At 37.2% G+C, this 14,723-nt stretch overlaps 1 protein-coding gene and 1 pseudogene across 3 annotated transcripts in view; both read right to left on the bottom strand.

Moving 5' to 3' along the window:
• Nucleotides 1–1,872: 1,872 nt before the first annotated feature.
• LOC306864411 (SOSS complex subunit C-like) lies at nt 1,873–5,864 on the bottom strand (annotated as a pseudogene). Its single transcript has 5 exons — nt 5,859–5,864; nt 2,628–2,649; nt 2,302–2,381; nt 2,051–2,131; nt 1,873–1,968 (listed from the first exon to the last, which is right to left on the bottom strand). The product of its transcript is annotated as an SOSS complex subunit C-like (transcript).
• The window catches only part of LOC306863848 (protein lin-54 homolog), a 19,240-nt gene continuing 9,959 nt past the window's right edge, over nt 5,443–14,723 (bottom strand). Inside the window, exons 10-14 of one of the 2 annotated variants that reach the window (XM_079407395.1) lie at nt 13,800–13,871; nt 12,849–12,951; nt 12,419–12,556; nt 12,109–12,311; nt 5,443–6,718 (exon numbers count right to left, since the gene is read on the bottom strand). In XM_079407395.1, the coding sequence (XP_079263521.1) occupies nt 6,520–6,718; nt 12,109–12,311; nt 12,419–12,556; nt 12,849–12,951; nt 13,800–13,871 (715 nt within the window). In that variant the 3' untranslated portion in view covers nt 5,443–6,519. The remainder of the gene's footprint in view (nt 6,719–12,108; nt 12,312–12,418; nt 12,557–12,848; nt 12,952–13,799; nt 13,872–14,723) is intronic. The other variant, XM_079407396.1, reaches the window with a different exon arrangement.

Here is a 14,723-nt window from a genome sequence, read left to right as displayed (position 1 = left end):
AGCTGAAGTGTAATTTTTGAGCCACTAGTAGTACCAAACCTATCTGCTGTTTCCAAACAAGTTTCCCAAACACGTCTTCCATTTTTCGGACAAGCAGGTAGTCCCGACCCAAACGCATGGCATTCGTTGAACAAGAAGTTGATGTTTTGGACAGCTTAAACAATGAGCCAAGATTCGGGTGATTAGGAGGGTTCAGTTAGCCACTGTTGACAGATGCCTACACCAGGATTTATCAACTTTCCGACATGAAATGCCATTTTTATGTTTATTTTTTCCATTTAAAATGAGCTGTTTTCTGATAACCTTATATTTGCCAAGTGACTTTTCAGAGGGCTCTTCAAGCCTCATATGGACTAATATTTCACCCCAGCCTGCTGCCTTTTGTGTCACTCAGGATAGTCGCTTGTGAAGGGCTTGGGACTATGCTTGTTCTTGTGGTGCCATCAGCCAATCAGTGTTGTCAGCATGTCTCAATGTAATTTTGCAGTGGCTCCAGAATTATTAGTCACATGGCATTCACAGCTCAAGTGATTAGATCAGAAAAAAATCTTTGTCCATGTTCAAAGATAGTGGATACTTCCACAGGTCTTGCGCCAGCTGAGCAACTGCTATTTGGATAAATGGGAATGCTAATGGATATCTCTTTCTATGTACGGCTTGAATAAACCAAGGAAAGGGCCACAGAGTCACTGTGTTTACACTCCTCAGAAAGTCAGTCTACAAATGGTTGCATGGTACGGGAGGAAGTAGTTTATCATTAGAAAACAAATGGCAGCTTTAAATTCAATCATATGACTGACTTAGGCCATCTTGTTTCATGTATCAATGCTCTTTTAGGTAAGCATTAGCAAAGTCTTAATTGTTGTTTGTCAATGTGTATGAAACTATGATGTTGTCTTTTTGTCTTGATTATATTGTATCTACTTGTCCTATGTGCAATGCAAAATGTTCTTTATCCAGTGCAGTATTAAGTCAGCTTAAGGCATTTGGATGCTAATTTTGTGTTATGGTGTTTTTACTATGTATGGCAACAATTACGAGTTTGACGATGAAGCTAAAATGTCGATCCAGTTACTCCGTATATGTTGTAGACATATGAATGTAGTGGAACTAATCCTGCTGTCCTTCATATATATTCCTGTTTTGGAGATGTTCTGTGTTTGTAGATGTTCTCTTCAATAGTAAGCACTTATCAGATACGTTTCATTGTTAGTTTCTGTATGTGTTACATATATTACAGATATGTGCCTGTTCAACATATGTGCCTAATATTATATAATTTATTCTAGAACATACACAACAAGGCTTATTTAAGGTTACAAAAACAAACAAAATAGTTGCGAAACAAATATACTACCATAAATAAAGCAACCCTGTAATATGAATACAGTCAGATTTTTTATTTCGGGGTTTTTATCTAACAAGGCTCAGTTTTAAAACGAAATTATTTGTGGACCTCATAAGTCTACTAACATTATAATAAAATTTTTTAACTACTTTACAGCTCCACTGATTATTATATCGTGATTAGTTGCAAATATAAACTGTATTACAAGTTATTTTATTGACTTTTGCCTTTGGAATCGTGAAATATTTTTATTTTTTTGTAAACTATTGTGGACTTGGCTCTTCTTGCTCAATAAAATAATGAAAATAAAGACAGAATTATATTAATATATCAATCATATAAAAAACAAAATGACAACATTTTTCCATTTTATATAAAATTATGAAAAAATAATATCTAAAAAACAGAAACCTTTACATTAATGAAAAATCATTAGTCATGTAATCAAAGTCATCTAGCATAACCACATTAAAGTCGCACGTTTTTGCAAAACAGCAAGTCAGTCTATGTAGCTGATTGTTTATTTACTCTGGGTCGAGTCTTGGTAACACAGGCAGTATAAGGTTACCGAAGGAAGAATCCTGAGTGATGAAGAAGCCGGATGAGTGAGCATGTGCATGCTGAAACCAAACCAGAGGAAAAACACTCATCTGATGGACATCAAGAATAGACGAACACTGAAACTCCCTACATGAAGCTTACCTGTAAAGCTGCTTTCTACCGTGCTGCGTTTCGGCCTGGTCCCTGAACTCTTTATTTACTGCTGGTCGAAAGAGGGGAATGCTGGGAAAGAAAAGAGAAAAATGTTATATGGCATAGGTTGAGCATGCAAATAAGTTGATTATTGCTAGTACATATACTAACTTAAAACAGGGTCTCTTTTTTTTTTTTAGAGAGAACATTAAAAAATAGAAATGAAATATTTTAATAGTGGCATGTTGTTAAAACAGTACCTGGCTCCTGGGTTATTCATAGTCTGACTCTGTAGGCGTCAGCTCGGCTAGAATAGCAACCCTGTGTTTATTCTGAAATCCTACTAAGATCAAATGTACACATATAATAGTTAATATAAAGCAACTAGTGAAACTGAAAACTTGCTAATCTAATAGAAACAGCTCGTGGGTGACACAACGACTGATTAAAGCTTCACTCCGTAATGTTTGATGGGTAACCGCACTGTATATTTGGGGATTTTAACACTTTATATCGCATTACATGAGCTTAATATCAGAAATGACAGTCCAGCTGTTTCTGGCTTCTGATATGCTACAGTATTTACCTTGTCCCGGTGGATTCGCGGCCTAAATATTACTTCTAAAATCTACTCCAAACAAATAAATTGAATCTAAAACGGATGCATGGTTTCCTGAAGCAGCTCTCTCGTGTTCTTCTGTTTTCTTGCTAACAGTGCCACGTGGAGAACTGGAGCGACTGAACGCTTGGGCCACATTTAAAGGCTTTATTTGAGGATTTATGGGCCTACATTGTAAATATAAGAGACGATATAGGCGAAATACGATTATATCAGACATTTCACAGCAAATGTTGATAGCTGCTATTACATAAAAACACGGGGAATTCAAAATATTACAACCTCTTCTTCTCTACAGCACGAGGCAAATCAATTTGAAATGTTTTATTGTTGTCATTAACATTTTATTGAAATTAAATTAGATTTTCTAGAAGAACAGGTTTTAGCAGCGTTTATATTATTGGTTAGAGACACGCAAGTCTACGCAAAATCTCTTAAAAATCTTGATTTAAACGCATACCTGACTTACAAATGAAAACAATGAAGTGCTTATAATGAGGTTTCTTCATTGCTCTAATGAGTAGGACCAGACAAACTTTACAATGTAGTTCAGAGGGATTTTAATTCTGATACGCGTTAATCACGTGAATCAGGTGTGTGTTAAACAGAAAATAAAGGACAAACAAAACAAAAAAAACGCAGTGAACGAAGTCAACAAATCTCAAACGCTAAAGTCTGCCTAATACAACTCGTATGAAAACACGGAAACATTAGTGAAGAGTTGTTTGTGAAAAAACAGGGCAATTTTCAGAAAGGTACAAAGGAGCACTAATGTTCATTTACATTTATACAAGATAACATTGACTTGCTATATATGTACAAAGACATGAACTCATTGTTCATCATCTTCTTCGACAACCTGAAAATCATTTGCATCTGTCAGAAATCGAATGAAGGAAAGGGTCTGGAATACAAACAGCGTTTATCACCATAAAATATGAAAAAGATGATCTATGAACAACCAAAGCTGGGAAGATATGAAAGTTTTGGATGGCACAGGTGAGGACCCCTGCGTTCTCATGTCTTCTCTACAACAAGTAATAGCAAAAAATACTGCAAGCTATGCATTATTTGGAAGATGCGTTTATGAAAATATTAAAACATCTGAAGAAAAAGAATAATGCATTAATGTGACTCAGGAGTCGATTGCTTGCAGTCATGCATTGAAATGATCTTTACTGTTAGTTATGAGGATATTTACATTAAAAAGCCCTGAGTATAGAGGTGGTTATTAAGGCATAACAAGGTGCATAAGCATTTTAACCTTTAACTAGCGGTTTAATAGTGAAATATATATGTGCTGTGACATGTAGGGGAGATCAGAAACCTTCACCTATAAAATGTCAAATAATCGCATGTGCTGGTCTGTTTATTGATGAATAAAAGCTGCATTCAACAAGCATATTAGTGAGTCTGGGAAAGATAGGATTAAGTTCCTTCATAATTTTAGTAACTTTAGCCTGATAATATAAATAAAACGGACTAAAGCAGATTACATGCAGCAGGTTTTTCATTTTTCCTCTACTGTTGATGTTTAATCTAAGAAAGCAGACCTCCACTGAGCACGGTGAAGGATCGTTTGAGCTGTTGTGTGAAAAGGCACTATGAGCAAAATGAAGTCAAACAGCAGCCGGTCCTCTAGTGGCCTTCAATAATGCTTGAAAGGCTGTATTAAGCACCTGTGCCAACCAAATCATGGCTTCAACCAAACCTGAAGACCACCTTTTCTTTTTCTTATAGCACTTTTGAGTAATTTGATCTACCCATTCTTTTAATATCCCATAGAACACAATTTACTTGCCTTTGAGAAGAAATAGCATTAATATAAACCACATTTTGCCAGGAAACCACAAATATTGCATCATATTTCACCCCAAAATCAAAAGGTAAAAAAGTTTAATCCCACTTTTTAGGACCACAAGAATTACCTTTAAATATTATTTATAAAACAACAACTAATTTTTGGTTCTAATTACTGTAAAATGATTTTACTAAAAGAAAACCAACCTGTAGTACAATTTTCTTTAAATGATCATAGATTGAGGCGTTTTGTTTCAATTATGCATAATGATGATCTTATTTATATATACAAAGTCTATGTAAATAAAATTTTTGACTCTCGTTACTGTCGATTTTTATGATGCTTAAAATGAATCCAAACTGTAATAATTATATAGAACAGTAATGAGATTTTCTGCATTATACAAGGTTATTTTCATATACGGTTTATGAAAAACACTATATATAAACAAATCTCATTTTTGATTCATTACAGTAAAATACGCTGCAAAAACCTAATTATTTTAAACAAAGTAATTATAATTACCGTAATGAGTTATTTGTATGTACATATCTTCACATAATTCTATATAAACTCATTTTGATTCGTATTACTGTAAAATAATTTTACACTACTAAAAAAGCAAAAAGAAATCAAACTGTAATACAAATAAGTAAAAATAACATTTACAGTAATGAAAAAGAAAAACGTCCTGCATTATGCTTGATGATTGCAGTTAATGATAATGAAAAAAATGAATTATCATAAAATCCTTAAGGTGGTAGTTCACCCTAAAATATATATATATATATTTTTTTTTGTAATTTACTCACCCTTGTGTGTGTGTGTGTGTGTATATGTGTATATATATATATATATATATATATATATATACAAACAAAAAAACCTGACATTTCTCAATTTCTTCTCTTATGTTCCAAAGAAAGAGGTCACAGGTCTGGACCAACATGAAGGTGAGAAAACTACAAAATTTACATATTTGGGTCAACTATCCATTTAATGAGTTCTAAAATATGCTACATTTTCTTTAAGCAATATAAGTTAATGATTTTGGGATGTAATATGACCTGAACATGTTCTTGGGAGGTTTCATGAGATTCGCCCATCAAGTTCTAGAGACTACACATGTGTAGACTCATCAGACTCCGAGTATGGAAAGGTTTGGTTTAATTAGGCCCTGACAAAGCCAATCAACCAATAACTGCAAATAAAACCCAAAACAAACAAACCAGAAGGAAGAAAAAAAAGAATCATTGAGCAGGTTCTCAACTGATCTGTGGACTGATGAAGCAACATCAAACAAGCTTTAAGACTCACTACTGGATTACAAAGCTTGTTTTTTCAATATTTAAGATTCAAATGTAATCTTAGATTTTTGGAGTACAGGAAATCTGTACCGTCATGCTCTGCTCCAATCTCGTGCGGCCCTCGTCCCGTCCAGCGACTCAGACCGGCCGAATGCTTGCGTGCTTGAACATCAATGGAACGATGAAGAGAACCCCATTCTGCTCAAAATCTGCTGCCAGCAATTAAATATAATGAAGCTACAGTACAGGCTACTTACTGTATACAAGTCATACTGTAACATGATCAGACGGCTAATTATTACATGTGCAGGGAAGTTCCTTCCTTACCCCGACTATCCCGAGGTTATTAGTAAGGGCTTTCAGACGACGGAATGATGGTATGAAAATTCAGTTTTAAAAGACAAACACAGATCATGATTATGCAGATTTAAAAGTGGAAAACATTGCCAAACAAAACAAAAACTACTTTAAAATAGTATTGATCGTTCTAAAATAAACCCCTTCCGTTAAAGCAAACAGTGTTATAAGTCCATCGCAGGGGCTACAATGAAGTACTGTAGTCCTCCTACTGAATATAGTGCGTCCTCCACAACACATCTTACAGGCCAGTAGGAAGTTCTGGTCTGTGTCTTTTTATTAGAAGGCCTATGAATCCATATGAGGGCCGGTAGAAGTGCCCTTAGTGGAGCCCGAGTCTAGGTTCAGCAACACCCTGGGCCCTGAATGAGCAGGAGGGCTCTGAGTCACGGCTCTAGCAGTTGATGGGACAGTCCGTCTTGGCTTTGCCAGCAAAACTGATGATTCTCCTGAGGCAGCGACCAAACTCCTCCAGAATGAGGCGTTCTGCCACGGACTGAGGCTGGTTGGCGAGTTCAGCCTGCTCGGCCTGCTCCAGCAGACAGTCACACGTCGTCTCGGCCACTTCCTTTGTTACGAATGTGTATGGAAGCCTGGAAAGAGATTTACACTCGAATTATTACAAGATCATTCTCCAACACTAAGGGTAAGGACACACCAAACCGGCGTTAAAGAACTAGTGCTGAGGAAAGCCGACTATTGCACTAGTCTAGAACACAGCGGACAGGGTTGCTGCAGGATTTTAAAGCTCAAATTTAAGACCTACACAAATAAAATTAATACCATATGAGCGGGGTAGGGCAATGTCTATACTAACATTAAACCGTAAAATTACATTAAAAATCATGATTTACAGTTCAGATACAAGTTTTCACAAAAACAAAGTTTTATAAAATGATACACTTCACATTTCAGCCTTTAAACCATTTTTAAGAAAATGGAAGTCAAAAATATTAAATATGAATTTAAACAATTATCATCAATAAATTCTTGTATATTAATTAAACACATTTTACTGTTTAGATTTTTATAATGAATTATCTTCTTATCGATCCACCAGTTCACATTTACAGATCTGTGTGTTTGCAGGGTAAAAACATGGGCCGATTTTCGCATTGGTCTGAACAAAAACCCAATGTTTCAGCAAAACCGGAGGCTGCAGTTCCAGCACCGCATTTATAGGATCCATGATAGTGCCATCTAGCCAATTCTATTCCAACAGAGGAGACCTGATTCAAACATCAAATAAACAGATGCAAAGACTAGATCCATGGAAGCTATTCATTATTTATGCAAGAGCTGGCGTGAACTTGATCATGTGAGGTGATGTCAGCAATCTCCATTTAGCCTATTTAGCTGTGCAAAACAGTTCATTGTGCTGCTGGATGTTATAAATTAGCATTTGTATTCAAATTAGTTTTTAATTTATTAATGTACTAATAAACACACTAATTTCTACAGCAATTGTTTTAGCGTTTACTGCACTTTTTGTTATGTGTGTCACACATCAGACGTGAAGCGCTGCAGCTAATGAACTGAAGTCTCGCAAAGAAAAGTCTTTCCAAGAAAACTGAATTTAAAACCAGAATATATATAGAATATATTGAAATAAATATTTCAAAAGGGTTATCAGCGGGTATGTTTAGAGTTAGGAGTTGGTGTATACAACTAAACAACTACATAATTCCTTAAAAATAATAATATACAGAATTGAATAGCAAGTGCTATAAAATAGTATGAGCAGCTAATACATATATACAATAAATAAAATAAAAAAACTATAAAGTCCTAGAAATGCGGTCCTGAAACTGCAGCCTCCGGTATTGCAATAGGACAGGCTTATTGAAAATGCACATTCATTCTCTGCCAGCAGATGGCGCTTTCGGAACAGCAGACATAACCGTTTCCACTGTAACGACAGTAAACAAAGCTGGCAAGCACTGGACTTTGAAACGTCAAAGACTATTGATAGTTTTCACGTGACGTCACACGCTTATAGCAACACTCACCTGGCGGGCAAAACTAAGCTTTGCTCCACTGACCGCCAGTTATTTTTATGCAGATTGCATCCAATAATAATGTAGTAAAACACAGATATTAAAAGGCGAGATTCAGTAAACACCTTATTGATGATGTATATTTTGTACAGGCAAGAAGATGAAGCCAGAATATAAACGCAGTGTGCAAAGTTTCACATTAAATGGCTTCCCACAGAAAATCATTAGAAGGAAAACACTGAACCGTTAAGCGGATTGCGTTCATATTCCGGCCTCATCTGCTTGCCTGTGTAAAATATGCATCATTAATATGGTGAATACTGAATTTGATCTTTTAATATTACCGTTTTAAATATATTACGGCACTTTGAGTGTTTTTACAACGTTTTGTCGCACTGTTTATGATTGAAATATTTCTACGGGTGCTTAATATGGATTGCAAATGACCAAAACTTGCACTTTGTTCAGAAATACCTTTGTTTTTTTTATTTTGAGGGGTGATCTAAATATTTGCGCTGGGAAACGCTTGTGCAGCAGTTCTATGGATGTTTTGCCCTCCAAGTCTTCGAGCCGGTCACGTGACTGAAAACTATGAATAGAATACCCAAGACGTGTCACTTGTATAGTTTTGAATGAGGAAAAATGCAACACTCAATATGGCCGCTATATCGAACAAAGCTCCACCTTCTGAGCAAAAGAGCCAATCCCTAATTGGTAAAGTCAGCGTTTCACTGCAGCTGCCGTTAGAAGTCCCGGTTGCTATAGAAACAGTCAGCGCTCTGAAACGTGTGCCTAGGACTGCGCATGCGCACTGGCTACTAGTCAAGCCCAAGAAACAGGTTTTTTTAACGCTATTTGAGAAAAATAAACAACATTTATGATACAGTTGTTGTCAGATTTCATTGGTGATTTCAGACATGAAATTTAATTGTAAGCTTGGCGAACAGTTTTAGCAAATTTGATGTTTCCTCCTCCAAAGATATAAGAGCTGCACTTGCATGCCCGAGAAGCGTTTCAAAGATGACCGCTGAGTGTCATGACTTGCCTCTAAGGGACTTTGGAAACGTGCAGAGCTCATATTTATTAAATGAAATCAAAGCCTTTAAGTTTAATAGTCACATAAGCCAGATCACAATTCTGGTCTTTCCGTACCCAAATTTAAGACCTCTTGAAGTAATAAAAGACATTCTTGTACAATTTAAGACTTTTTTCTGGCCTTAAATTTGAGACTTTAAGGACCCGCGGGAACCCTGCTACAGCCGATGGCCAATTAGCATGTACGCTCTGCGCTTGCGTGAGAGAACATAACTCTCCCCTGCCAGCAGGTGGCAGTAGCCTGTATTCGGCATTCAAACAGGGAAAACGGAAGAGCTAGAGCTGTAGATATACAAACTGATGAATTTGTGTAGCTTTTTTCAATAATGTCTGGAAAGGGCACAGGCATTGTCAGCCCTGGGTCATCATCTTGTGGAAAAAAGAGAAATGGATAGAATGGCAAGTGTCTGTGTGTTCCCTCTTTACTCCGTCATTGGTTTGCTTTCGTCAGTTCTGTTTTTTCACGTGTGCTCATTCTCTAAGTTAAATACACAATCAGAGTTCTCTTTCTCGCCGACAAGCTACGCCGCCGATTTGACTTGCAGAGTCAACTCAAAAACAGCTGACTGTGTCAAACTACAACCAATGGTGCAAAACACAACTAAAAAACTAAAGCCAACTGATGCTCAAAAACCACCTGACATTGCCTGACGGACGACCATGAGCTTGGTGTGTCCTGGGTATAAAAGAACACAAAGTGTACAGGTTTTCCATGTTGCTTCTGAACAGTTGCTCAAGGAATGCCAAGGCATTTTAACCCTAAAACAGGCAACGTGCACCACGAGATACATACTCTTTTAGTCTCTTGTAGGAGGCACGAGGAAGAATTTCTCATTCAATACTGTTATCATTATCATAGTTGAGGCTGTTTGGACTATGGGGGTCACATCACTTGGTTCAAATTTTCTGTGCTCGTTTTGTTAGTTTGACCTAAAGCCAACATGTCCGCCCATGGGGCTGGACCAGGGGTGTCTCACTCATACTGGAAAGTGAAGCTGCGGGCTCTTTGATCGCCCCCTGATGGCTGGCTGTAGTACAGGTCATAAACCCCGCCCTCTCCATGTAAACAAATGGGACTTGAATCATAACAAAAAAAAATGTATTACACTTCCAATGCAATTTTCCAACATATTTTTGTCATTTAAGGTAGTTGTTTGTTCGTTTTTGTGGTAAGTTTGATTTTAGCTAGTAATTTGATGCTATAAAAACAGGTCGTGTCGTTATGGTTGATTGGGTCTGCGGGAGTTTGATTCCGTGGCTCCATCTCACGACTCTACCGCACAGACTCGGCTCCAAATGACGTCATTTACTCACGATGGCCACGTCCATACTGAGATATTTTGGCTTCACTTTTCTATAATGGAAGGAAGCGGAGACGCGTCGTCCATCTTTTTTTAGCCTATGGGCTGGACATTCAGAAAATGTAGAAAGTAGGCATATATTAATCTTACTTTTTTCAGCAAAAAAATGCAATACAACTATTAAGTATTAATTAAAGAAAATTAAGTCATATGTTGTTTTTTATCGTATTTTGAAATATGCACATCTTCTGAGACACGTTGCCTGCTTAAAATATATATAATAAAAAAGGGTATAAAAAAAAGGATTATCCCCAGTTTTAACAAAGAATGGTGTCACAAGGGTGGTATGTGTGTGAGGGGTGGGGTGTTTGGCCAATGGGGTTTCCCCATTGGTGGTTATGGGGGGGTGGGAGGGCTGTAGAAAATACACAGAAGTCACAGAAATCACATAAAATACAAGTGGGGGCCCCTTGATAAAAAAGCCTTATAGGCCTTGGTAAAATAATTTAAAATACCATTTTCATGGTAACACAAGGTCCGATTTCAAATGTTTTCACAGGCTGAGTCTTGAGTTCGTATGCTTTAGAGTGATATATAGTTTATAAACATTAGATCAGGTTAAATATATGATATAACTGTTTTAAACATGCATTGGCAAGTACAGGTTTATGACTTGGTCCTTTTTTTATACCCAAAGAAGGCAACGTGTACTGGGAGACAACTCATAAAATCCAAAATAGATAAGATATTTCAAAATTCTTTTGGATATGTTTTACTAAAGTCCAGATGATAGAAAGGGGAAGCGAAGTGGTGTGTGGCCAAGTATCGTGACCCATACTCAGAATTTGTGCTCTGCATTTAACCCATCCAAGTGCACACACAGTAGTGAACACACACCCGGAGCAGTGGGCAGCCATTTATGCTCCGGCACACCTCAGTCGTGGTATTGAGGGTGGAAAGAGTGTTGGTTATTCACTCCCCCACCTACAATCCCTGCCGGACCTGAGACTCGAACCCACGACCTTCAGGTTACAAGTCCAACTCTCTATCCATTAGGCCACGACTGCCCCCATAAAACATGACATGAAATTATTTTTTGCTTATTTTCCACTCTTGCCTATTTAAGGGTTAACATAAGTCATTTTTAAATGCAACTACCTAGTAACCACTTAAAATACAGTATATTGTTATGATATTTTATGTGGTTAGTAGGTAATCCCTGTGTGGTTTACCAAGAAGCTGCTAGGTGGTCGCTTGGCATATTGCTAGAAAGTTGTCAAGGTGCTCTGGGTTGTTACAAGCAAGCTGAAATATATTCCTGTGATCAAAGCTGTATTTTCAGCATCATTACTCCAGTCTTCAGCGTCACATGATCCTCCAGAAATCATTCTAAAATGCTGATCTGCTGCTCAAGAAATTATCATATTAATTTTCTTCTTATTATTATCAGTTTGTTACTAGGAAGCTGGTAAGGTGTTCTGGTGATTCATGGATAATTGGTTGATACAGAGACAGCTGAACAGAGTGAATGACACAAGAACTTGTGATGGACAGACATCATAATGCAGAGCTGATAAAGGTGGAACTTACTTTCCGCCTCCGCTGGTAACGGTCGGTGTGGTTCTGGTGAGCAGATCTGAGATCTGAGAGGACAGTTTGGTTTTGGCTGCTGTTTGCTGCTGGACTCGCACCTCTGCAGCGTCTGCCAGGTGCATCAGCGTCTTCCTTTCAGGACTCTCCTCGAAGTTCTTGCAGCCCATGCATTTGCAGATGGACGAACACATGATCTTTGCCTAATACGAACAGACAACAGAATGATATCTGGTCCTAACCACAAGTGAAAACCAACCATATCTTCTATATGACACTTCCACATTCTTTACAGGGTGCAAACACTCACCTCATAACACTCACAGTAGTTTTTCAGACAGCCAGATTTCTTACAGTTGCAGCCTTTGCTGTGTCTCCTGTCTGACTCCCCTTCTTTGCCTTTGCCAATCTTGGGCTTAAAAGCCACAGGGTTTCTGTCTAAACATGCCTGGGAGAAAATACATTACTTCATTTGATGCCTATAGATTTTTGAAGCATTACAGGAGAACTTTCCTGTACAGCAAGATGAACAAGAGGGCATTACTATGCTATTGCTAGGTGGTTGTTAACTGGAAAATAGCCCACCTCTAAGTCTCTGATATTCTAAACTGTGCATCTGAGCTAAATAAAAAATAATAAATGGCATATTTGAAGTACTATGTCTGTAGTGAGATGGAAAACAACAACAAAGATAAAAAGCAAAAATAATGGAGGTCTAAAGAAAGGCAGTAATTCATTACCTTGATGGCCTTCAGTCTTTCACTCTCATGATCAAGGTTGTTGAAGCAATTAACACAGTTGCAGTTATTACAGAACTCTCCGTTGGCAAAGCAATCGCAATACCTGTGAGATGACAGATTAAACTCTTATAGATTAAACTGCACCTGCCTTAAGAATTACACTACCGTTCAAAAGATTGGGGTCTGTAAGATTTGTTAATGTTTTTAAAGTCTCTTTTGCGCACCAAGGCTGCATTTATTTGATCAAAAATACAGTAAAAACAGTTAAATTAAACAGTTACTGTTAAATATTAGTACAATTTAAAATGTTTTTTCTATTAAAATTTTATTTATTCATTGATTTAAAGCTGAATTTTCATCATCATTACTCCAGTCTTCAAATGTCACATGATCCTTCAGAAATCATTCTGATATGCTGATTTGATGCTCAAGAAACATTCATTATCAATGTTTAAAATGGTTGTGCTGCTTAATATATTTCAAGGTTCTCTGATAAATATGACGTAAAAAAAAAAAAACAGCATTTCGTTGAAATGAAATTTTTGTAACATTATAAATGGTTTTGCCATTTATAACCAAAAACTTACCAACCCCTAACATTTAAATAGTAGTACATGTGATGCTTCAGGAAATTCTTAAAAACAATAGGCACTGCCAAGGTGTTACCTGCTTGACAGGGGGTGCTTGTGAGCAATACAATTTCAAGCTATACTGGCACCTCTGATAATCTGCTTCCTGTCTACCAGAATTAACTGTTCTTGCTGGTGAATTTGACAGTATGAGAACTGAACTGCAGATTGTTAAAAGGAAGGAAGTTATTGCAATATTATACAACTGGATCTGGAAACTATGAAAGCGCTTGCCAAATGTAGCAGCTGAAACAGATTACACCCTTATATGGGCCATTTTCAATTTTCAGAGAATGGAAAAGGAATGATGGGTGACACTTACAATTTCAGACACTGTGACCGTGTGCAGTTGCAGGGTTTTCTCGGCCTTGAAGTTGCTTCAGACGTTGATAAACTGTAATAAAACACAGGCAGAATGTAACCTGATGATTAATTTTAGAGCCCGATCGATATATATTGTTTTGCCAATTTTATCGGCTGATATGAGCCTGTCGCAGATATATCGGCATCAGCGAATATGCTGCAGATATGGCAGCAATATGAACTGTTTTTATTACAGGACACAGGACATGCAATATAACGCGGATAAAAATGCTTTTAAATGGTGTAATTACTTAGTTTGCTACTGGCAACCTAGTTCACTAGTGACACCAGCAACTCTTTGCCCTGGTCAAGTGAGCTGTCATCTGCCAACACTCAGTCAATTAAGGTGTAGCGATACATGAGGCTTCCTAAAAGCGTCTTTCTCAGCTTTTTGGCCGCGCCACGCATTCGTACCATAATTCCACAAATAGACGAGCATTCAAATCCAGGCGGCGGCTGACTTGACTGAGTGTTCGCAGATGATGGCAAACACTTTCACACAGGGCCATGTGGGTTTGGATTTTGTTTTCCCTTCATAAAAAAAACCCTTCATTTAAAAACTGCATGTTGTGTTTACTTGTGTTATCTTTGATTAATATTTAAATTTGTTTGATAATCTGAAACATTAAAGTGTGACAAACATGCAAAAAAGATCATTTCACACCACTGTATATATTTCTATTTGTTTAAAGTTAGTTAAAATGAGGGACGTATATACTGTATTCTACATACAGTACCAGTCAAAAGTTTAGACACACGAATGGGAAGGGTGTCCAAACTTTTGACAGGTACTGTACTATAATATACACAAAGAATATCGGCCGATATAGGAATTTTTTTACTCCCTAATATCCCAAAAAGCCATATCGGTCGGGCTCTAGTT

This window comes from Barbus barbus, assembly GCF_936440315.1.
Source record: "Barbus barbus genome assembly, chromosome: 45".
NCBI lineage: Eukaryota > Metazoa > Chordata > Actinopteri > Cypriniformes > Cyprinidae > Barbus > Barbus barbus.
The sequence above is the reverse complement of the archived record's forward strand: the minus strand, read 5'-3'. Positions and strand labels throughout refer to the sequence as shown.